The sequence below is a fragment of the Lutjanus erythropterus genome, chromosome 22 (genome assembly GCF_056507025.1).
Source record: "Lutjanus erythropterus isolate fLutEry1 chromosome 22, fLutEry1.hap2, whole genome shotgun sequence".
Lineage (NCBI taxonomy): Eukaryota > Metazoa > Chordata > Actinopteri > Lutjaniformes > Lutjanidae > Lutjanus > Lutjanus erythropterus.
The window spans coordinates 24,563,915-24,589,856 of record NC_139338.1 but is presented as its reverse complement, the minus strand read 5'-3'; the positions used below and the strand labels follow the sequence as shown (position 1 = coordinate 24,589,856).

Genomic DNA, 25,942 nt, shown 5'->3' with positions numbered 1-25,942 from the left:
GCATACATACATATGAGCATACATACATACGTACATACATATGAGCATACATACATATGAGCATACATACATACATACGTACATACATATGAGCATACATTCATACATATGGCCAAACATATGACCATGCATACAAACATACATATATACATACATACATACATACATACATATGAGCATACATACATACATACATACATATGACCATGCATACATACATACATACATATATACATACATTTGATCATACATGCATACATATGAGCATACATACATACATACACATCAGCATTAATACATACATACATACATATGAGCATATATTTATACATATGGCCAAACATATGACAATGCATACAAACATACATATATACATACATACATACATACATACATATGAGCATACATACATACATACATACATACATACATATATATGACCATGCATACATACATACATACATACATACATACATATATACATACATACATATGACCATACATACATATGACCATACATACATACACACATACATATGGTCATACATATGACCGTGCATACATACATACATACATACATACATACATACATACATACATACATATGAGCATACATGCATACATACATACATACATATGACCATGAATACATACATACATACATACATACATACATACATACATATAAGCATACATACATACATACATACATATGAGCATACATACATACACATGAGCATAAATATATACATACATACATACATATGAGCATACATACATACATATGAGCATACATACATATGAGCATACATACATATGTACATACATATGAGCATACATACATATGAGCATACAGACATATATACGTACATACATATGAGCATACATTCATACATATGGCCAAACATATGACCATGCATACAAACATACATATATACATACATACATACATACATACATATGAGCATACATACATACATACATGTATACATACATATGTCCATGCATACATACATACATACATACATACATATGACCATACATGCATACATATGACCATACATACATACATACATACATATATACATACATACATATGACCATACATACATATGACCATGCATACATTCATATGACCATGCATACATTCATATGTATGTCTGTATGTATGTATGGTCATATGAATGTATGCATGGTCATACATTCATATGACCATGCATACATTCATATGTATGTTTGTATGTATGTATGGTCATATGAATGTATGCATGGTCATATGAATGTATGACCATGCATACATTCATATGACCATACATACATACACACATACATATGGTCATACATATGACCATGCATACATACATACATACATACATACATACATACATATGAGCATACATGCATACATACATACATACATATGACCATGAATACGTAGATACATGTGACCATACATACATACATACATACATACATATGAGCATACATACATACACATGAGCATAAATACATACATACATACATACATATGAGCATACATACATACATACATAAGAGCATACATACATATGAGCATACATACATACATACGTACATATATATGAGCATACATACATATGAGCATACATTCATACATATGGCCAAACATATGACCATGCATACAAACATACATACATATGACCATACATACATACATACATATGACCATATATACATATGACCATGCATACATACATACATACATACATATGACCATAAATACATACATACATACATACATATGACCATACATACATACATACATATATACATACTTATGACCATACATGCATACTTATGACCATACATACATACATACATACATATATATGACCATACATACATATGACCATGCACACATTCATATGACCATACATACGTACACACATACATACATACATATGGTCATACATATGACCATGCATACATACATACATACATATGAGCATACATGCATACATACATACATGTGACCATACATACATACATACATACATATGAGCATATATACATACATACATATGACCATACATACATACATATGACCATGCATACATACATATGACCATACATACATACAAACATACATATGACCATACATACATATGACCATACATACATACATACATACATACATACATACATACATACGACCATACATACATACATACATATATATGACCATACATACATACATACATACATATATATATATATAAATTCTTTTTATAATTCTTTTTAATTTAAAATTTAAAATGAATTGTGACTTCTTGATGTTATTGAATATTTTTGCATATGTTTATGAAATAAACAATGTTCAAATTGGAAAAGGAACGTTCTTTTTCACTTATGCACCATTATGGTACAATGTTGCCTACAGGCAACGAACCCCAAAAACTTCCAAAAATAAAAATAAATATAAAAATAAAATTTCTTCAGGTTATGTTTATTTAGTCTATTTTGAGACATAAAAACACATTTTCCTCACTGGCATCATAATGTGTACCATAGAGGGATATGACCATACATACATACATACATACATACATACATACATACATACATACATATGACCATACATGCATACATACATACATAAATGTGACCATGCATACATACATACATATGAGCATACATACATACATGTATACATACATACATACATACATATGACCATACATACATACATACATACATACATACATACATACATACATACATACATATGAGCATACATACATATGACCATGCATACATTCATATGACCATACATACATACACACATACATACATATATACATACATACATATGACCATGCATACATACATACATACATACATACATACATATGAGCATACATACATACATATGACCATGCATACATACATACATACATACATACATATGAGCATACATACATATGACCATGCATACATACATACATACATGTGACCATACATACATACATACATACATATGAGCATACATACATATGACCATACATACATACATACATGTGACCATACATACATACATACATACATATGACCATGCATACATACATACATATGAGCATACATACATACATATGGCCATGTATACATACATACATACATACATACGAGAATACATACATACATACATAAATATGGCTAAACATATGACCATGCATACATACATACATATGAGCATACATACATACATACGACCATGCATACATACATATGACCATACATACATACATACATATGAGCATACATACATACATACGACCATGCATACATACATATGACCATACATACATACATACATATGAGCATACATACATACATATATATGAGCATACATACATATGAGCATACATACATACATACATTTGACCATGCAACCATACATACATACATACATACATACATACATACATACATACATATGGCCATACATTTGACCATGCATACATACATATGACCATACATACATACATACATGACCATACATACATATGACCATACATACATACATACATACATACATACATATATACCTATGACCATGCATACATACATACATATGAGTATAAATACATACATATATACTTATGACCATATATACATACATATGACCATACATACATACATACATACATATGACCATACATACATACATATGACCATACATACATATGACCATGCATACATACATATGAACATGCATACATACATACTTATGACCATACATACATACATACATATGACCATACATACATATGAGTATACATACATACATATGGCCATACATATGACCATGCATACATACATACATATGAGTATACATACATATATATGGCCATACATATGACCATACATACATACATACATATGAGCTTAACATTATTGATGTTCTTTTTGTCACTGTTGGAGCCATTTTGCAAGTTTGCACTATTGATTTATGATCAAGTTGATGCATTTTAATTTTCATGCATTCTCTGTTGCTAATTATGCTGACCACTCTGCGATGTCCTCTAGCAACGTTTGTGTTGTTTGCCATTTTGTTTGTTGTTGGTTTTTTTTGGTGATAATTACTATGATCTGAGGTCCGAAATTGTGACGTGATATGTTGGGATTGAATGATTTAGGGCAGATGAAAAACTGATCAAGGGGAGCAGAAGGGCAAACAATTTTCAACTGCACAACTACAAACTGACAGAGCAGTGCTTTATTTGATTTATTTCAAGTTAATTATTTTATTTATCACCTGCTCTCCCGCAATAAAAGACCTGATAATGATGTTAAGAATGTGAGAATGTCTGTTGATTTACTGACCGCTCCTCTGCCCAGTCACACTACAGTACAGCTACAAAATTTCATTATCGATTAATTGTTTAATCTACAAAATAACAAAAAAAAAGCCCATAACAATTCCCTTAAGTCCAGCTTTAAATGGCTTGTTTTGTCCAGAACTCCAAAGTCTAAAGATGACGGGCCTCATGCATAAATTATGCGTACACACAGGTTTGAAGTTTCGTGGCTACGTCAAAATGTTTAGTTTGTTCTTGGGTAAGATCAAAATTTTGTGAACATCTTTGTGTTTTGATCTGACAAAACACAATTTCACTATTTTCTGACATTTCATAGACGCTAATTAACTTTAAATAAAGCAGGGGCAAGTAAAAACGGGACCCATCAAAATGTTTTCTGTAAAAAAAGGTTTACAGTATAAATGAGCCTGAGTGTTACAATGAATATATTTTTGTACAGTGCAGCAGACTCTTATTCATTGATGCCTTCCAGTTGGACAGATGAAGAAGAGTTAAGCCACCCACCCTTTCTTCCTGTGGTGTGTCAGTGTGAGTGCTGCTGGTCTGGCTGGGTTAGCTACTGGACGAGGGGAGGCACAGGTGACCGCAGCATCTGCTCTTTCTGGGCCCCATTCCATTTCAATTTCCACTTCATTCCTCTATCCCGCCTCCTGACTTGTTTACATAGCGAAAACTAGAGTCTAAATTTTTGATATTTCTTAGCCATGTTCTGTGTGATGTAAGCCATGGCTGTATTTCCTAAAATCATCCCAAACCATCTGGGCAGATGGGTGAGGGAAGGTGAGTTCAGGAGAAATGGGAAGCGGCCCAACGTCGAACGAGTTCTGGCTCTCGGCCCTCTGGCTCCATGAGGGATAGCAATAAAGGTGGAGCGCAGCTGAGCCAACAGCTGACAGGAACAGGAACCAATGTTTGGCCAAGGTCAGGAGAAACACACACACACACACGCACACATCCACATGGGGTGAGGATGTAACAGCAAAACAGGGTCAGAAGACACAGGGGAATGATAGCGCGGTGACCCAATACTCGAGGGGTGTCAGAGAGATCTAATGGTCAAAGAGCAGAAGGACAACACGTGTGTGCAAATGAGAGAAAGGCCTGTAATCAGCGTGGCTGCTATTGTTGGCAGGCGTCACCTGGTAGCAGGTAGGGATCACACTCGCACATAAACACACACACACAGAGTAGATAAGGCTGGTCTCACTGTGGCTGCTTCATTCAGTTTCCTCTCTCACTGAATTTAACAACTGCTCATTAAATGTATTCCTTATTCTCATCAGGCCATAAATAAAATATAATTATAATTCCTGAAATGTCATTAGTCATTTTTCAAACGAAAATACAGCATACTGTATTCAATAGCTTCACCTTTTCAAATTTGAGGATTTAATGCTTCTTGACATTTATGATAATAAACTCAACACCTTTGCATTTGAGATGCTGGTTGAATAAAACAGAAAATTATAAAAGGCATTTTACACTATTTTCTGACATTTCACAGACAAAATAATTATTTAATCAAGAGAATAACTGGCAAACGACTATGATCTGACTAACAGGTACTCTGTGTGTATTCAAAGCCTGATATATCTTATTCCTCTGTGCCACATTCAGTTCCATTGTTGTCTAAATAAGATTAAAAACACATTACACACAATCACACAGATGCCACCCTGCTGCTGAAGAAAACGTAAAAGACATTAATCCACAACCGAAAACAGTCCCTAACAAATCCACTGCTTGCTCCTTTCACTAAAAATTACACTAGTCAACTGTTTTAGGAAATAGTTGCATCTTTTTTTTATTTAAGTCAAACTACATATTTGGGGCCCATTTTTAAACACCGTGTTCAGTAGGAACCAAAAGGTTCAAGCAATCGGGCAGGAAAAGGAAGTTGGAAAGTGTTCAAAGAGGGACTGACAAACTGTGTGTTTTGGTCTTTTCACAGGATTTGTTGACAATGAGACCAACACATTAATCATTTCTGAAATTGTTATTTGTATCCGTATTACACCACAAACATTCATTTAATTGCTACCACACACTGAGTCACACAATACTCCTACCCGCCCCGAGCCCAAACGAACACTCAGACGTGCTTTACACCTCTCTCTCCTGGCAACGGACATGTGTGATTGCATTAAGGCTTGTTGTCCCCTCACTTTATCAAAGCCTGCATGTGCGTGTCGGTGTGTTTGGCTAAAAAAATCTGCATGCGCAATTGCATGTTGCATAGCCACGAGCCTGAAATATAGCGAGCAGTGAAAAATTAATGAGAGGAAAGAGGGAGAGCAGAGAGAGAATGAAAACAAAATGAAAGTCTTAGACAGCAGACGGAAAGCCGGAGGGGAGCTTAGTTCTTTTGAAACTGAACCTTTTCAAATCTCCTGGGAGTCCACGTGCAACTGCAGACCTCTCACTGGGAAACTAGAAAGGTTTAAATATCAGCCTCACATTAGCCTACGCCCCAAAACAGACACAGCCACTAAATCAGGCTAATTAGGCTAGCAGGCCTCTGAACTTTACATTTTAAATGACTTTTTAAAGCAGATGCTGCTTCCCATGATGCAATTTGCAATCTGAATATCCAAAACAATGACCAGATTTTATCTTTATTCTAGCTTTGTTTTCTGTTCTTCCCTTTTCCATCGAAAACAACTTCACGTTATTAAATCAACAAGGGCTCCGTGTCCTTCGTCTGCTTTCACTCCGAGCACAAAATTCATTGACTCTAAATCTAAATAATTATGAAAGCAAAGGACACACTGAAACACTTTGGGAGATGTGCTGCCACTCATAAGTGCAGAAGCAGAATATTTATAAACCTTTAAAGGAATAGCTTGGATTATTTGATGTCAGATTGTACGAGGTACTTATCAATAGTCAGTATATTACCTACAGGTAATTTAGCCACTTAAAAAGGCTGAACTAAAACAAAAATCAGTATGCAATACTTAAAATACACCACTTAAGCTTACAGTCAGATGGCATTTTCTAATGGGAATATTTCCTTGACACCTCTGACTTATATAACGGCGGTTTCCCATTGGAAAAGACCGTCTGTAGGCAAAGTAAAAAGGCGAAAATATTATAAATATAGCATACAGTTAAACTGATAATGACTTTTTTCAGGTGGACTGCTGACCCTGTCCAAAGCACTTCATTGCCTGGCTTCCATCTTGGTGCTCCTCTCTACTTTTCCACATTGGGGGTGTGTTGATCACCATCTACTGTTCAAACACACTGGTGGATAAGTTCCTCATACAACCCCAATTCAAATAATCCAAACTTACCCTTTAAAGGCAGACAATACTCAGGAGTTCATAGGAGGGCGCTCCCTTTTTCCTCCTGGTCATGCCACACTGAATTAGTGCTTACACTATGACAGACATCAGAGACTGTGGGGAGGAAATCCTGGCCCAGCTGCAACCGAGAGGGGAAGGTGGTGTCAGTATTGTGTAGACACTCAGACAGTTAGATAGCTGTAATTACTTCAGCAGCAGACAAAGATTAATTAAGCAGGAGAGTGCAGAATTAATGAGGTTAGCGCACACCTCAACCAGACTTTAAAAAGTTCCCACCATTCCCTGCAGGCTTTGTAAATGCATACGGTGCACACAAAGAAGAGGAAACAAGTCACGCAATTCAATATTTTCCCTGTTTTTCATTTTGAAAAAAGCCACATGAGATGTGTTGTTACACAAACATGCACTCAGAGGAAAAGTAAGGTTTTTTTTTTTTTTTAAAGCTTACAAAGCCAGACGAATCCTCTCTTTCAAACCAGATACCTGAAACTAATCCCCCCTCCAAGGGTTGAAAGTATCAGATATGTTTAATTTACACTTGAAGGCAAACGGATCGCAGCTGATTATGGCAACTTGGCAAAGCTTTTTGCGCAGGTGAAACTGCGAAAAAGATGACATCAGCAACAATTTAAGATGTTCATTCTTTCCTCAGACTGGCCTGTGGCTAACTGCATGCTAAAATCAGACACCTAAGCTTCCTTTACTCTTATGCAAATGTGTCTAATCGTAGCTGGAACATGACTAAAACCTCCTCTAAATCATTTGTGCTCCGTGCAGCATACATCCCATCCACCACCTATGAAAGACAAGACCCTAAATTTGGCACACTGTTTCCTCTCCTTCTATTAAAACCACTTTCAAATCCTGCAAATATTCTGCACAGACGTCACTGAGCATATACCATCCAATAAATAGGTTGTGCAGAAGAAAAACAAGATGCCTTTACATCACCCACTAAATGATAGTATATATATAGAAAGCACTGAAGTCTAACTGAAAGCTGGCAACATTGCATTAACATGTCATATGGCTGCTCCAAGTCTTGCACCATGATTGGACCAGTTCCCAAACCTGACTGGCAGCCATGATACTCCGCAGCGCCCAGAATGTCTAAAGACCCCAAGACAAATGGTTTCAAGTTTTCTGTCAGAGGATAAGTAGGTAATGGCGTCCTGTTTTGGCCAGATAACAAGGCCTCTTGTTGTGTGCTGGAGCGCAGCGTGATTCTAAATTTATATAAAGGACAGATTTACCACAAGTATTCAGAGCTGCTCCTCATGATGAACAGGTGGTGAGGTCATGTCAGCCATATTTTACCCAGAAAAACAAGGTTAGTTGTTTTTTGTTGGGGTTTTTTTTAGTGGCCAGAGGTTGTTCTCTGACTTTGGCTTGTTTCCTGCAGCAGGGGGGAGGTTTGATTGTGCCCTGATTTCTAGAGGCTGATGCTTCTGACAGCTCTGGTGTCCTTTTCAGGCATCACTTAAGGCAGTTTCTGCAATAAATCCTACCTTTAACAAGTTTATAACGTTTAGGTTTCGTGTTGATTAAACTTTATAGAGATTTTGGATAATGTAATTTGTGGTGGTGTTGACCTGAGTGATTTGTTATTTTATTTAGATCTTAATCGACATAAATAGGATGGATAAAATATTATAAACATCTGTCAATTTAACACACAACAATTAATGAACTTGTCAATTCATTCTCTATATATTATCAAATTAATCACAAACTATAATCAATTAACTGTTTTGAATATTTTTTTAAGAAAAGTAAAAAATCTCTCATTCCAGCTTCTTAAGTGTGAATATTTCATGGTTTCTTTACTCCCTTATGACAATAAACTGAATATCTTTGGGTTGTTGATAGAACAAGACATTTGCAGACATCATCTTGGGCTCTGGGAAACACTGATTGCCATTTTTGACCATTTTCTGACATTTTACAGACCAAACAACCAATCAATTCATTGAGAAAATAATCAATTGTCTATACAACAATGACAATAATTGATAGTTGCAGCCCTACTCTGTGAATTAAGTGATCTAAATCATGAACACTCCTGCAACAATCCCACTACACTACTACCACTTCATCCTCCAGTAGGATGAGATAACTACTGACAGCCATGCTCATCTCCTATGTTAGGACTTCACACGTGTCACCACATAGAAATCTAATTAATTAGGCACTGATTAATCACACTACAGCTTTATCAATCACTGCTGTAGCACATAAATCAGCTGGGAGTTGGATCCCAGCCTTCACCCAGCAACACAAGTTTACTCAAAGTCAGCTGATGGATGCGATGACAGGGAGGTGTTAAAAACATACATCAGCTACATTGCCTCAGTGAACAGTGAACACCTCATGGACTGCAGTCCAGACCGTCCTCCAGTCTGTGTGTAAATCAGCAGTGTGATGACGTCAGTACGGAGGTTATATATACACATATGTGGAATAAAAGCTGCACCTGTCATGTCTAATTTCACACAACCATTTAAAAGTCATCACCACGGGCAGCTCCAGGATCTTTAGACTGCTGTGGCTTCGTTATTTGGAGAAGCCAAAATTTAGAGCGAACCACAATAACATGTTTTCATTAGGTCACTAGGAGATCAAGTAAATAAGGTTAATTTTGTACCCTGACTATCTGTGTGCATAATAAATAAAGGAGTTAAATCTAAAGTAAGGCTTTTACATGTCAAAGTTATTTTGACTGAAATTGCTAAAACTGCAATACGCAATACAATTAATGGAACTGATCATTTTTGCATTATAACTCACTTTTACTGAAACAAAAAAAAAAAAACAATTAAAATCATGATTTTGTGATATTTGTTGAGATCTGAACAGAACTTACACATTTTCTTTCATCCAAAGAACAAGATTTGTAGGGAGGACATCTATGTAGCACTACAGGACTTCATTATAATGATGCTTTTGCTAACTTTTTTCAAAAAATTGCAATTTGGATCTGGTTGTGCAATTTCAATATTACACTTGAGCATATCGCAATTCCAATAACATTACAATGAACTGTGCAGCCTTTGCACCTGGATATTTTTGTCTGGATATGTGCATATCTGGTCTCTCTTCTGAAGGATTATTAAAAAAAACAAGGTCATCAAAGTGATACTGCACACCCTCATCCTCCTCATCCCCTTGCCCACTTTTTAACATTTTTCAAACTTATGCAATGGATAGAATTAGGCTCAGACTTGCAGGTGCAGTTACACTTTAAAAATTAGCAATAATTATTGATAGACTGAAATGAAATCTTCTGTTATATTGCCCTGTCCTAGAATAGAGGAAACTGGACTAAAGAGTGACTTGCCTGCATCAACTGCTTTTTTTTTAAATTAGGATTTTGAGGAGGTATGACATGAACTCTATGAACTTGTGCACATAAACATGCAAATTCAACCTAAATAATATCACTTCATTTCTGCAATCTTGCTATTTGCAAATTACACATATCTGCTGTCTTGTGCAAACATACTGATAAAATTAGATGGCTGCACTATATGCAGGCAAACATCTGTGCAGCAAATTTCATAAGCACCTGCATGCTTCATAAAGGATTTAATTAGTAAAGGTCAGCTACAGAGGAAATGCAATACAGCAGCTTGGTCTATCTATGCACAACAGTCATGCACTGACTCACTGTACAGTATATCTGCTGTTGGGCTGCACAGAAATATTATTAAAATGACAGTATGGTCAAGTGCAATATCCAAATCGCTTGAGCTGCAACACTTTGATAGGGGAGAAAAGAGCATTATAATGAAGTACTGTAGATAAGATAACCTGGCCTACAAATCTTGTTCAAGAGAAAACATGTTTGTTTGGTACAGACCACAACAAATGTTACATCATCATGATTTTAATAGTTTTTTACAGTGAAAATAAAAACGGCAATGTAAAAATGACTGTCCCATTAATAAAGACTCATATTGCAAAATCTGTTGAAATAATCGCAATCTGCAGCTTTAAACAGCTAATGACTTTCTTTAATATAAAAAAAAAACTCTGTTCTCCATCTAAATCTATCAGTGTGACACAACTTCAATTGCTGTACAGTAACTAGTACCGCCAAATTCAACAGGCTCAGCATTAGCCCTCCAATTAACCAGTCGTGTCTATAAGGTAACGTTTGATTTGCGTAAAATCTCGCGAGATCCAACACACCTGGTTCAAATGATCAGCTCGTCATCAAGCCACTGCAGGGAAACAGCTAAACGGCTAAACCAGCACAAAAACAAAACAATAAAAAGCTGTAACCGAATAAACTGTCTTACCTTAAACCGGCTGTTGTTTCTAGTCGTTCTCTGTGCAGAATTTCATCTTGTTGACAGTTCTTTTTTTCGGCCACAAACCCCAAGTTCAAAAGGCAGAGCTGATCGCTAGCATCGAAATGAACTTAGTACTCCGTATGCGTTGCTAATATTCTCCGTCTCACTGTCTTCATCTTCGGAGTTGTCTTCAATATCTGCGCTCTCGCCGTCCTCCTCACTGTCACTGCTGGAACAGTTAGCTTCTTCGTTTGCTTAAAGTATTTTTCCAAACAAATTTGACAATTCTTCAGCCTCTTTCCATGAAGTTTGGTTTGATTACCCCGCAGCAGGCGGTGAGGTCATCACACCGTGAGGGTACAGCAGTGCCTCCGTGTGGCGGGAAGAATAAAATACATGAAATGATAAATGATAAATGATATGATTTAGCAACATTATTTTTATTTATTTATTTATTTATTTATTTATTTATTTATTTATTTATTTATTTTTGCTTTAATTGGCGGAAAATGGTTTCCATACTCCCCCAGAAAAATTTAACACCAAAAATAAAGCCCCAAAATATATTTTACTTGGATTTTATAAAACAAAACACATTTTATTGACTTTAAAAGGTACATTAACTCCTTAGTTATTTTGTCAACATGAAGGTCTGTGTCCTGTGAAAATGATATCACTCAATCCAAATAGCTTAATCCAGTGAGTTTTATGTTGAGTTTCTGTAAAAACTAAAAATAAAATTAAAAAATAATAAATAAATTACATGCTGAAAAATAAGGCTGTGGTTTTCATCTTCCTGTTTTCTGTGCACACAGTCATGACTAAACCCCTGATAGGAAAGATCAAATATTTATTTATTTATTTATTTATTTGCCCATCGGCCAGAAAATAACTAGAACATAATATACTGAGTCACGTAATTCCAGTAAATACTGGAACCAGCCCATAAAATAGTCACCAATGTTGAATGTAAACTCCCTGCAGGCCCTTGAAACCCCTAAACTAAAAAAAAAAAAATACACAACACCTCAGTGACCTCAAAACTAGCTTCAGGCCTGGTTAGGATAAATTCTTAAAATGGTCACATCCCAGCCTAAATCTGATTAATTAATTACTTATTATGAATCCTGCTAGAGCTTTATCAATCACATCTCAAGGACAAGCTTCATTTGTTTGTCATTCTCACTGCTTTACTTTGCTGTTAGTCAGCTTTTTCTGACAGATAACTGCAGCAAATATATAACTCCATTGGCAAAATCAGTAATTTTACTGTACAGAAAAGCAGAGATGCTTGTCCACTGCTGCCTCAATTGGTGAGTTTGTTTGTGTTATTTTGTGACTTCTGTGAATCTGAACTAACATTTTCAAACACCAAAGTCACAAAATAAAACTAACTAACTAACTAATCGATGCATTGATAGACCAGCAACTCCTGTATTAAGTGAGATAAAATTACTGATTTTACCAATGGAGTTTGGTTAGTTTGGAGAGAGTGATATTTGGCTTATATAACAGTAGTTTCCCACCAGAAAAGGCTGTCTGATGGCAAGGTAAAACACTTCAAACTTAACACTTAAAAAAAACACATTTAGCTCATCTATACAGACAACAGAAATCACTTTCCCTCACTTCCTCTCAGGCGTGAATACATTCTTTCAGCTACTGGGTGAAATTTGGAGTCAGACAGACAATTAAATCACTGCACAATAAAAAAAACTGTCAGGTAAAAAAATCAAGACAGATACACAAAATCATCATAGCGTGCGTAGTTTAATCTTTTATAAATTACACGCACATTGCACCACACCATACATAACAGTATCAATACATCCTGAGCAGACGTTGGTAATTTTTGCAATTTTTCCTAGACAGAGACCTCCTCACTGGAAGGAAAACTTGATTGAATTTGTGCCAACCTTAAAGCACCAATCGAGAAGAGCACAATGAAAATGACAATGGTGTTTAAAAGACATGTTGAAATGCATCCCCACTTTTATTCATTTATAGTCTTTAAGTGCTTATTACTCCAACTGGACCTGGAGTCTGCAGCCACGCTGCAGTGAACGCACTTGATAGATTACAGCATGTTGGAAAAAAGCTCTCATCTGTATCGCCAAACCAAAGAGAGGATCCATTTTAAAGGGATAGTCCAGATTAACTGAAGTGCTTGTCAGTGTATTACCTACTGTAGATGGCGGTCACACGGCCGCAGAAATGAGAAGCAGCAGGAGTACCGGCGTAGGAAACTAATCAATGTACTGCTGTGGACAGAGTCAGCAGCCAAATGTATTTTAGCCACCTAAAAAAGGCCTACGTAAAAAAAATCAATATCAATTTAAGTGTGTTATATTCAGACAGCCTTTTCTTATGGGAAACCACTGTTATATGAGCCAAATATCACTCTGCCCAAACCAACCGAACTTCATTGAAAAAAATCATTAATTTTACTGGAGTTTCTGTTGTACTACTGCCTAAGTCTGAGAATTTGTTTCTGTAATTGTGTGACTTCAATATTTTAAAATGTTAGTTCAGGTTTATCAAGGTCACAAAATTACACAAACAGCCTAACTAATTGAGGCAGCGGTATACCAGCAACTCCTGTGTTCTGCAAAGTAAAATTACTATTTTTGCCAATGGAGTCTGGTTGAGCCAGAGAGAGTGATATTTGGCTTATATAATGGCAGCTTCCTGGTGGAAAAGGCTGTCTGATGACAATGTTAATTGGTCAAAATACTCTAAATTTAGCATACACTCAAAATAATACTGATTTCTTTAGGCAGACCTTTTTTAAGGAGGTAAAAATACCTTTTGTTGCTGACCCTGTCCACAGCAGTACATTGATTAGTTTCCATGCTGCTACTGCTCTCTGCTTCTGCAAACTGGGGGTGTGTCAACCACCATCTACTATGGACAATACACTGACTATTATTAAGAACCATACAACACTACATAAAAAGGTTCATGAAAGATTGTAATTCCTGCTTCAAAGAACAGGAAAAGGCTCAGTAGTTAAACAATGTGCCGATAAAAATGTGTGTAAAAAGTGGCATACAGAGTTAAAAAATACAAAGTCAAAAACATGAAGCAATTAATGAGGCACAAAAAATGCCTTTTATCATTAGCAAGTGGAATTTTTGAATCTAAATTATAAATCACATACTGGGTTTTTTTTGTAGAAAACATTTACCTTTGATCTAAGTTCAAAAGTACAAATAGTTCGGATTTACAAATAGACCAACAGGCTTTCAGAAGTTTTTGGACTCAATTTTAAACGCTCAGTCATTAAAACTTAATCTGACTATCAATTTTTAATGCTCATCAAAGTGCAGCAGAAGTTCTATCTATGCTGGTGGACTGAGAAACCCATGTACGCTAAACATATATACCCCTCTGGTACCCACAGTATTCCCATTCAGAACTGTTCACACCAACGGGCAGAAGAAGAATATTTACCCTCAGACACAAACATGTCAAATTAAAGTTCAAAAACATCAAAGCACAGACGAATCAAATGCACTTAATGACTTCAAATGGATAGCTTATATCAATTACATATAGCGGAATGGAAAATCTCTCACGTCACATGCAATAATGTTCAGCCCTAATATTATTCACATTTGAAGTGATGCGAGGATCGCATCTTTAACCTGTTTATATTAATCTCTTTATTAGGTATTAATGATTCAAAAGTTCTGCTTGAGAAGACCTGATCGTCACAAACGCTGATTTTCTTTTTTAAGTAAACATGTTCCTTTTTAAAGGGAAAGGTCAGTTATTAAATGTGGGGTTGTAGGAGGTACTTATCCAGAGGCGGGGTATTACCTTCAGTCGGTGCCGGACAGCTCGCTCCCGAGTTTCTAGAAGCAAAGAGGGATACAAGCAAGGATGGTAGACCATTAACTGCTGTGGACAGGGTCAGCAACAAAACGAAAATATATAAGTCAAATATCACTCTCTCCAAACCAACCAAACTCCATAGGTGAAATCAGTAATTTTTATCTTGCAGAACACAAGAGTTGATGGTCTACGATGCCTCAATCAGTTAGTTTGCTTATCTTATTGTGTGGCTTGTGTTTTTCAAAAAGGATAATTCAGATTCACCTAAGTCCCATAATAACACGAACAAGCAGCAGATCGAGGCAGCAGCAGACCAGCAACCCCTGTGGTAAAATTACTTATTTTTCACATGGACTTTGGTTGGTTTGGAAGAAGCGATATTTGGCTTATAACAGCAGTTTCCCATCAGAAAAGTCTGTCTAATGGCAAAGTAAAACTGTGAAAATATAATGTACATTTATACTGCTACTGATTTTTTTTAGGTGGACCTTTTCTAAGTGGCTAAAATACCTTTTGCTGCTGACCTTGTCCATAGCAGCACATTGTTCAACTTTCATACTGGTACTCCTCTCTGCTTCTCCTAACTGGGGGCGTCACGACCACCATCTACTGTAGTTATACACCGACTATCGATACATACCTCATAAACTCCACATTAAATAATCCCTACTGTTCCTTTAAGGCATCTTTCTTTTCTTTAAAAAGGAGATTCTGCTCCATTTTACCTTCAAAGACAGGTATTTGCATCTTCAGTTTTCATGTTCAAAACTGAGGGATTAGAGCAGAAATCTTAAGACTCTGAGATACGAAGGAGCCCCTAAACCCCCAACATTTGATTTTCACTGGGGTGGTTTTCACTTAAAGCTGGTGTAAACTGGTTAGCAGAGTCGTTTGACCCTACAGAACGGAGAGTGAACTCCTTTAATGCTGCCAGGCTGGTTTTGGTGGTTAGTGTATGCAGAAAGAGTGCAGTGGAGGTGTAAACTTGTAAACTATCTGAGAAGTGTGTATTTAGGATGCCTTCTGCAAGAGTCCTTAATGCAACAACACGTCTACTTCTGCACGCAGGCTACAGGTTTTTCAAGAAAAGCGTAGTGTTTGGTCAGATCGTGGTGTTTTCTTTCTTTCTTTCTGTTTTTGGTTTTCAAACGTCAGACCACCCTCTGCAGGATGTAGAGGATCCCGATGTTGTCGATGGTGACAAAGGTGGAGAAGTCGGAGGAGACGTGGATCCTCTTCAGCGCAGTTCCTGTTGGATAGAAGGTCTGCAGGGCCTCGCCTTTCTCCACGTCCCACCACTGGCCAAGAGACAGAGAGAGACAGACAGAGACTACTGAAATACTTTGAAGAGACAATACTGTTGCATAGAGCAGTGAAAAACCTAAATGCAACTTCTGTCCTCTGCTGCCTGTGTCGAAGTTTGACACACGAACAGGGACTGACAGGAACTTCAAGGTGCATTCAAGTGCACCTTGTAAGCTATACTCCGATGGCAACAAAGGTTATTTAAAACAGTAAAGTTTCTATATTTTATCCATTTTACTTTGTTGAAATACATGGGCTTATGTCTGTCATTACATTCTTGTACATGTGCATTTTTCATAAATGATAAAATCATAACAATATGCTACTCATTTATAGATAGATAGATAGATAGATAGATAGATAGATAGATAGATAGATAGATAGATAGATAGATAGATAGATAGATAGATAGAAGAATTCTCTTAAAAATCCTAATCAGAGCACCCTTAAAAAATATGTAAAATTCTGATAACCTTCATCACAGAGTGTGTGTTGTATTTAGCTTAGCTTAGATTATACTTAGTGTCTTAGCCTGGTTGCATTTTGCCTTATGGTTTTTCAGGCCACTGAAGCTTTAAGATGATGTGCCGCTTTTGTTGTAACATGATAAAATTGAATGGAAAAAGTCGTGTTGTCTGCTCTGCAGCTTTATCTGAACTTGAGACAAAGACAGAAAGAGACGGAATCTGACTGAGAGCTTCATATTGGTTGCCAAGAGGATCATGATGAATTTAATAGCATAATATTACCAGACTCAAACTCACACACACACACCCTCAGGCTGCCTCAAACACACACACACACACACACACACACACACACACACACACACACACACACACACACACACACACACACACACACACACACACACACACACACAAACCCCCCACCAGCTTTCCTGAGTGATTCCGTTTAATCTCGGTTTAAAGTTGACATTTTCCATTCAAGCCCCATCTCACTGGGATGAATCATCAAAGGCACATCAAGTCAATCACTTACAGTCTGGCATGAGTGTGTGTGTGTGTTTGTGTGTGTGTGTGTGTGTGTGTGTGTGTGTGTGTGTGTGTGTGTGTGTGTGTGTGTGTGTGTGTGTGTGTGTATGCACATTCAACTTGGACAACAATAACCATGATAACTTTACATCAAAACTGTACCACTGCCATCTGAATAAAACATGACATGAATTAAATCAATAGGCTGAAGCTTTAGTTGTGTATGTTTTTGCTCTACAGCATTAGTCGCTCTGTGCGTAAATATATGTGTGTGTGTGTGTGTGTGTGTGTGTGTGTGTGTGTGTGTGTGTGTGTGTGTGTGTGTGTGTGTGTGTTTGAGAAAGAAAGGAGGCCAACTCCTCAGTGTCTCCACAGACGGGCGGACAGACAGACTGCAACAGAAGAGGTGGCGGCAACAGATGTCTAGCTTACAGAACAATCCCAACACACACACACACACACACACACACACACACACACACACACACACACACACACACACACACACACACACACACATGCACACACAAAAACAGTCCATTAATCACTTAAACCATTCAGCAGCATTAACGGGGGCTCATTTGCATATTTATAATGTAGAAACACACTGCATGCCTTTAGGTTTTCTTTTTTTTTTTTTTTTTTAACCCAGATTGCCATGCTCTACCGTAAATATACTGTGCACGTTAGTGTGTGTTTGTGTGTGTGTGTGTGTGTGTGTGTGTGGACACTGAAAAATGGCCCAGTATACTTGTGTTGCTGCAGGGGTTGGCCATACTTCTGCTGAGATTGGACTTCCTCCACAGCCATCATCATAACACACACACATGCACACACACACACATTTGCTTGCCTAAAAATGCAGCTGGTTAACTGGAAATGGAAAGGCTTCACAGTGACTCTGCCATCCTTGTCACACCAAATAATCACAACTGAGAACCAGGGCTGCTACTAACGATTATTTTCATCATCAACTGATCCATCTATCATTTTTCTCCATTAATCAATTAGTTGTTAAGTCTATAAAATGTCGGAGAAATGGTGAAAAAATGTCTTGTTTTGTCCTAAAACTGAAAGATATTCAGTTTACTGTCGCAGTGGAGTAAAGAAACCAGAAAATATTTACATTTATGAACCCGTGATCTGACATTTTAATGGCAGTTTCCTGTTGGAAAAGGCTGTCTGATTGCAAGTAAAGCAATTCTAAATATAGCCTACACTTAAAGTGATATGTATTTTTTTAGGCTGGCCTTTGTAAGGTGTCTAACATACACCATCTATTGTAGGTAATACACTGACTATGGACATGTACCTCATACAACACTCCAAACACTGCAAACTATCCTGTTTCTTTACTTTCCCTTTCTAAAAATAACTCTCTCTCATTATCGTCACTTCATTTGCTTCTTCTCTCACTCCTTCTAATCAGCATTAAGCTTGCACTGATTTTCTTCCTCACCTCAGGTGACTGCCAGGCTCCTACTGGTCCAGCATGTAACATTTGTTGGGACAAACGGTTTGTACAGGTCAGGTTTTGGCCTATATTGAGGTTATGAACTTGGTCAGAGTTAAGTTATCTGAAGCTCTATTCTCAAGGTTTAACATCTTTATAAAGGTCCAATGTGACAATAGACTTGTAAAAATGTTCTGTTTAAAAAAAGACCTTAGATAACTAAGAGTCAGAGGCCTGCTAACCTGCAGGTATTAATAATTCACTGTGCAAAGAAAGAGCTTCTCTCCTTGTACACACAGTGTGTCTGTCTCCAGCCATTCACCTCCTTCAGCCAGGAATCAGACAGGAAACGATTTTTTACAGCAGGGTAGAAAAAAATACTCCTCGAGTTATTCATAGAATATTAATTTAATTACTACAAGACAGTAAATTAAATGCAAATAATGTAAAAGCTGCTTTACATAACCACTGTCAGTATAAACCCACTGCTTATCTTCTAATTCTTATGTAAACAGTCCCATGATGAATCTGCATGATTTGCTGCTGCCCTCAAGGTTAAATCATGATCATGTTCTCTGAACACGACATTTACTTGCACTAATTAATTCCATGTTTCTACATGATTCATAAATATACACATATAGGCTGAATCCGGGGGCTGAACATCATTAATCATTATTTGTGCGCTGTTTAGCAGAATCCTCTGAAGATCATTGGACGGCAAAAGGTCCTTGATTCACTCAGGGTGAGAAACAGATGCAAAACAACTGTGTGGTGATAATTTATGTTTACAGCGGCAGTTTTAGCATATTGTATTTTGTCTCTACCAGCTGACACGTAGCACATATAAACATTTATATCAGGGTTTCCTCTCAGATATTGGTGATCTGACTCTGGATTGACCACAGACAATTTTTGTACCAAATCTGAAGAAATTCCCTCAGACGCGAGGTCACAGTGAGCTGTGACATTTGACCCCCAAAATCCTTCAAAATCCGTTTGTTCTCAAGTTCCCCTGAGGCGTTCTTGAGATATTGCACCCACAAGAATGGGATGGATTTACAAACGTATACGGACAGCCCAAAAATATATTTCCATCACAGCGTTCTTGAGACATCACATTTGCAAGAATGAGACGGACATGAGATCGCAGTGACCTTGACCTTCGACCACCAAAATCCAATCAGTTCATCCTTGAGTCCAAGTGGACATTTGTAACAAATCTGAAGAAACTGCACCATTGCATCCACAAAAATAGGACGGATAGACAGGCAGACAGCTCAAAAACACAATACGTCCAACCAAGGCTGTTGCCTCCTTATGAATATGTGCAGTTTTACATGTTGGGTGTCTCTGGTGTGTGGATGGGTCTGTGTGAGCAGTATTTCAACAAATTTTATTGTGAGAACCCCTCACTCTTTTTGCACTACGAAATATGGTGGGGAACCTTGAATATATGGCCAGTTTTGTCCAAGAGCATCCAGGTCTAAAGCATCAGTGCCTCTCAGATTATTATACAGAGTCGGTTGAAGACAAGTGTTACTGTAAGACACTGCGGCGGTAACAGCAGAGAAGCTAAAATTAACTACTGACAATCTGACGAAGAAATTGATGGTTTTCATCTCAAGCCTGAGCAAAGAACTTCTCAAGGTCACAGACGGGTACCTACAGCATCATATCAGCCTCAAGTTTAGACACTAAATGTCACCATGGTGCGGTTCTGCTGGCTTTATGAAAACAAATGGCGATTACTAAAGTACTGGTGTGAAGGTTGATAGCAGAATGTCAAAGAGAGGCAGCGAGAGAGAGGGAGAGATGTGTGGCTGGATACAGAAAGATAGATAAGATAAAGGTGAGATCGATAGAAAGGTGGAGGGGGTAAAACAGGGATACACACCGCAGAAATCAGAGGAGGGAAATGAGGCACTTGGTTTAAGTGTAATTGCATCGGAATGAAAGGAAAGATGGCTCCCGGCTGCCAAAACACAGACAGCTCGAACAAAGAGATAATACTCAGATGCCTGCACACACACACACGTATGTAGAAATACAGAAATAAACAGCCAAACAGACAGACTGAGACGAGGGAGAGAACAGGCAGAGTCGAGGAACAACAAGACCGAATCCCACGACAAACACGGGCAACAGACGACTGATGAGACGTCTGTAATGAAACAAGAAATAAGAAAGAGGGGAGGAAACACTCCAGAACTCCAACTGCTTATATATATAAAAAAATGATTAGCAGAAAGATGCAGAGAAAGAGCCGTGGCAGAATAAATGTTTTAAAAGAGTAAGTTGGCTCGGTACGGGACGGAGGGAGATGTGTGGACAGGAAGTGTGAAAATGATGTTAGCTTCAGAGCGAGACTGGATTTACTACGAGGGAGGGGGAAAAAAAAGGCTGTAAAATCACGATGTTGAATCATTTACACCACAGGACGGTGACGAGACTAGACTGGATGGCATGCATATTTATACATCTGCAAGAGCTGGAGACAGAAATATGAGGACAGAGGAACAAAGACGAAGAGAGACTTCTTTGATTTGATATAAAGAAAAAGGTGTAAAAAGAAGGTGGAGGTGGAGGGAAGATGAAAGACACAAAACACATGAAGGTGCACTTCAAATTCAGATTAGAGCTGTAAAGATGCTGTAAACAGAAAAACACATTCATCATGACAACAGCAACACTCTTGGGAATAAAGGTGTTAACTAGAACCATGAAGGGTTCTTCAGCTGGTCCCCATTGGTTCCTGGTGGAACTCTTTACAAAGGTTCCCCTTGGAACCCTCTACAGAGAAACCTTTCATGGCGCAATGGTTCCACCCAGAACCCTCTCTGGAGGTTGGAACCTTTCCAACCTCTAAGGGTTTTATCTAGAACACATCGAGGAGGTCCTACCAAGAACTTTTTCATATTCAAAGGGTTTTACCTAGAACACCCTGAGGGGGTTCTATCAAAAACATTCCTTTGTTCCAAGGTTCCAGTTCTACTGAGAACCTTTTTGTTTACCATGTGCTTTATTTAGAACTTTTATGTTCCAAGAGTTTTATCCAGAACATACCCAGGGTTTCTACCAAGATCCTTTTTATATCCCAAGGGTCCTAAGGGGGTTCTACCGAGAACATTTTTATTTTCCATATCCATACACATTCCACACTCAGGTGTTTCTAGTGAAAACTTTTCTATATTCTATCTAGAACCCACCAAGACGATTCTACCAAGAACCTCTGTACATTCAAAGGGTTTCATCTAGAACCTGATCAGGAGGTTCTACTGAGATTTTATTATGGTACAAAATACTCTTGATGAACCCTTAATGAAAGAGTTCTTCCAAGATTTCAACAATACTTGAAGAACTCTTTCTTCCAAAAGGGTTCTATGGATGAAAAGGATTCTTAATAGAACCTTTAGTCTTACCATTTCTTCTTCAAAAAAAAAGCTTTCTACAGAAGCAAACTGTTATAAGGTAGAACCTCAGCCCCTGAACCTTTATTTCTAAGACTGTACACAGGAGATAAGTCTCTTCCATAAGGGTTTGTTCTCTCTTAAGGGAACACGCAGCAGCGTTCTGTGTGTTCTGTGTGTGACACCGGGTGCTCGTATCCTCAGAGCAGATGGCTGATGTGCTGATATCAACACCATCACTGAGGGACCATTGATTTATGGGAGAGCTGGTGATGCGCTTAGACGCTCAGTGACTGTACAGTACGTGTGTGTGTGTGTGTGTGTGTGTGTGTGTGTCGAGAGGACAATACCCCTGGGCGTGTTTACTGCGTGTGTTTGTGTGACCGCCACAGTTTGTTTATTTATTTATTTATTTATTTAACAGTGGCTGCAAATATTCCTAAACATATTGTATACGGCGCTTCCTTCTGTGCTGAAGCTGCTGAAATTAACTCAGTGGATTTACGACAATGTTCGGCTCTATGTTTCATGAATATTAATGCGAGGAAGATACACACACACACACACACACACACACACACACACACACACACACACACACACACACAGTCGTGTTTCTGTCACTTGATAGGACATTACAAAGACTTACAGTGTTTAGCTGGAGACTCAGCCTACCTCTGACCTTTACCCTGGTCTTAACTTAAACCTGTACTTAAAGGGACAGTTTTGGATTATTTGAAGTGGGGTTGTATGAGGTACTTACCCTCAGTCAGTGTATTAGCTACAGTAGCGGGTGATAAATATGCCCCCAGTTTGGAGAAGCAGAGCAGAACCAGCGCTGAAGCTGAGCAATGTAATGCCATAGACAGGGTCAGCAGCAAAATGCATTTTTAGGTCAAAAAAGAACAACATAAATAAACAAATAGATATTAGTTCAAGTGTACGTTCTATTGAGAATATTTTCACTGCTTTGCTTTGACATTAGCCCACTTTTTCCAACGGGAAACTGAGGTTATATAAGCCAAATATCGCCCTCTCTCGCTCAACCAGACTCCATTGGAAAAATCACAAATTTTATCTCACAGACCACAGGAGTTGTTGGTCTACTGCTGCATTGATCAGTTAGTCAATTTGTGTTATTATGTGATTTCCGTGTTTTAAAAAGTTAGTTTAGATTCACCAAAGTCACACAATAACACAAACAAACGAACAGATCGAGGCAGTGGTAGAGCAGCAACACCTGTGTCCTGTGATTTAAAATGACTGATTTTTCCAATGGAGTCTGGCTGAGGTGGAGAGAGTAATATTTGTCTTATGTAACTGCAGTTTCCTGTCAGACAAGGCTGTTTGACAGCAAGGTAAAGCAGTGAAAATATTCCAAATGTGGCATACGCTTAAACTAACATAGATTTTTTTGATGGATCTGACCACTTCAAATAATCCTAACTGGCCTTTTAAATCAGGCCTTCACCCTGAAATCTGGCAATTTATGTTAAAGACTTGCGTTTAAGGAAGGCAGGTCCCCACAATGTGACCATTTAAACACATTTATGTTTACATTTATGTATTACTTGAAACTGGGAAATACTCAACACAGGTTAATGAGAAGGATGTGCTTAAAAGGACAGAAGTGACTCTGCAATGTTTGGTTGAATTTGAGAGTCTTGAATTGTTTTCCACACACAGTCTGTGTCTCTGCATCACTTTACGGATCCCTGAGGGTACATGTACCCCAGTTTGAGAACACGAGATCTACACCAATCCCAGATGAGAACATGAGCAGCAGGGGTGAGAAATATATTCAGTATTATCATTTATCGACTGTCAGTGGAATGTACTGTTATTGTTTATGTTGGATTTTTAATTAAAAACCTGGCAGAATTATTTACTGAAGTTTTTGTTTTACATGTGCAAGGAAAGACTTTGGTCAACAGTCTATCAATCACAATCTAATAATAACAATAATGATTCTTATTTATTTAGCTGGGCTCAAGCCAGAAACAACAAAAGCTGGGCTCCAGTGAAAGGTCAAATAAAGTGCAACGACAAGATTTAAGACAGCATAAAAAGAGAAAAAAATACATTATAAATGAGAAAAAAGAACACAAAAAACAACCAACAGGGGATCTCTAAATATAAAACAAAGCCAGCAGACAAAAACAAGATGAAAGAGACAAAAGAAAATATGAGAATATCAACATAAAGCCTGATGGTAACATGACAGATCATATAATAAGTCAGAGAAAAGCTGTATAAAGTCTGTAAAACTCCTCATCCTGACCTCACGCCCTTTATTTTGTGTGGAACAGTTTGTTGCCGTCTCACTTTAAAAGACTTCCTATACTGCACGTCGTGCGTAAGCTTTTCCCGGGTGGCAGCTTCATAAATATATTCATATAAGACCACAGACTTCAGAGAGATTTCTTCATCATGTGCATTGGGATGCAGAACATTGTTTGGAAAATAAATCAAGTTCTTGTTGTTTCAGATAAAATAATCGGACAGGAACGTCTGCTCAAATTTAGCACACAACAAAAAACATTCTGCCAATCGATTTTCCACACTACCACACCCACAATGCTCCCAGAGATATTTAAGAGATATATAGATATATATCTACTACACCATAAACAGAAATGGTGGATAAATGTTTATTGGTTTTAATATTTTATGTGATTGTGCTGTTGTGTGTTTTTCTGATAAAACAGTCCGGCAATCAATTCTCCCATGTGGTTTGGTGGCTGTAGTTTGTGGTCCTGTTGAATTTGAGGTGTTTCTGAAGCCTCTTTCACACCGGACAAAAAAAATCCACTAACATCAGCCGTTTTCTTTAAAGGGAAAGGCTACAACTGACATTCACTCCTGGGTCAAATGACTGTTCGTATGTCTGTAAGATCATCAGTAAACAAGAGCCGGAAAGAAAGAAAGGCTCGCTGTGCATAAAGACAGATTTGAGTGTCAAAACGCCACAGTTTTTCCAT

General features: G+C 37.6%; 1 protein-coding gene and 1 long non-coding RNA gene across 2 annotated transcripts in view; both read right to left on the bottom strand.

Annotated features, from left to right (window-relative positions):
- The window catches only part of LOC146306986 (uncharacterized), a 49,077-nt gene extending 37,000 nt beyond the window's left edge, over positions 1-12,077 (bottom strand). The window contains exon 1 of the long non-coding RNA XR_014768987.1: positions 11,968-12,077. This is a non-coding gene — a long non-coding RNA (uncharacterized LOC146306986). The remainder of the gene's footprint in view (positions 1-11,967) is intronic.
- Positions 12,078-16,369: 4,292 nt separating this feature from the next.
- Positions 16,370-25,942, bottom strand: part of apaf1 (apoptotic peptidase activating factor 1) — a 54,732-nt gene continuing 45,159 nt past the window's right edge. Inside the window, exon 26 of the mRNA XM_084710804.1 lies at positions 16,370-17,096. Coding sequence (XP_084566930.1) covers positions 16,950-17,096 — 147 coding nt within the window. The 3' untranslated portion in view covers positions 16,370-16,949. The remainder of the gene's footprint in view (positions 17,097-25,942) is intronic.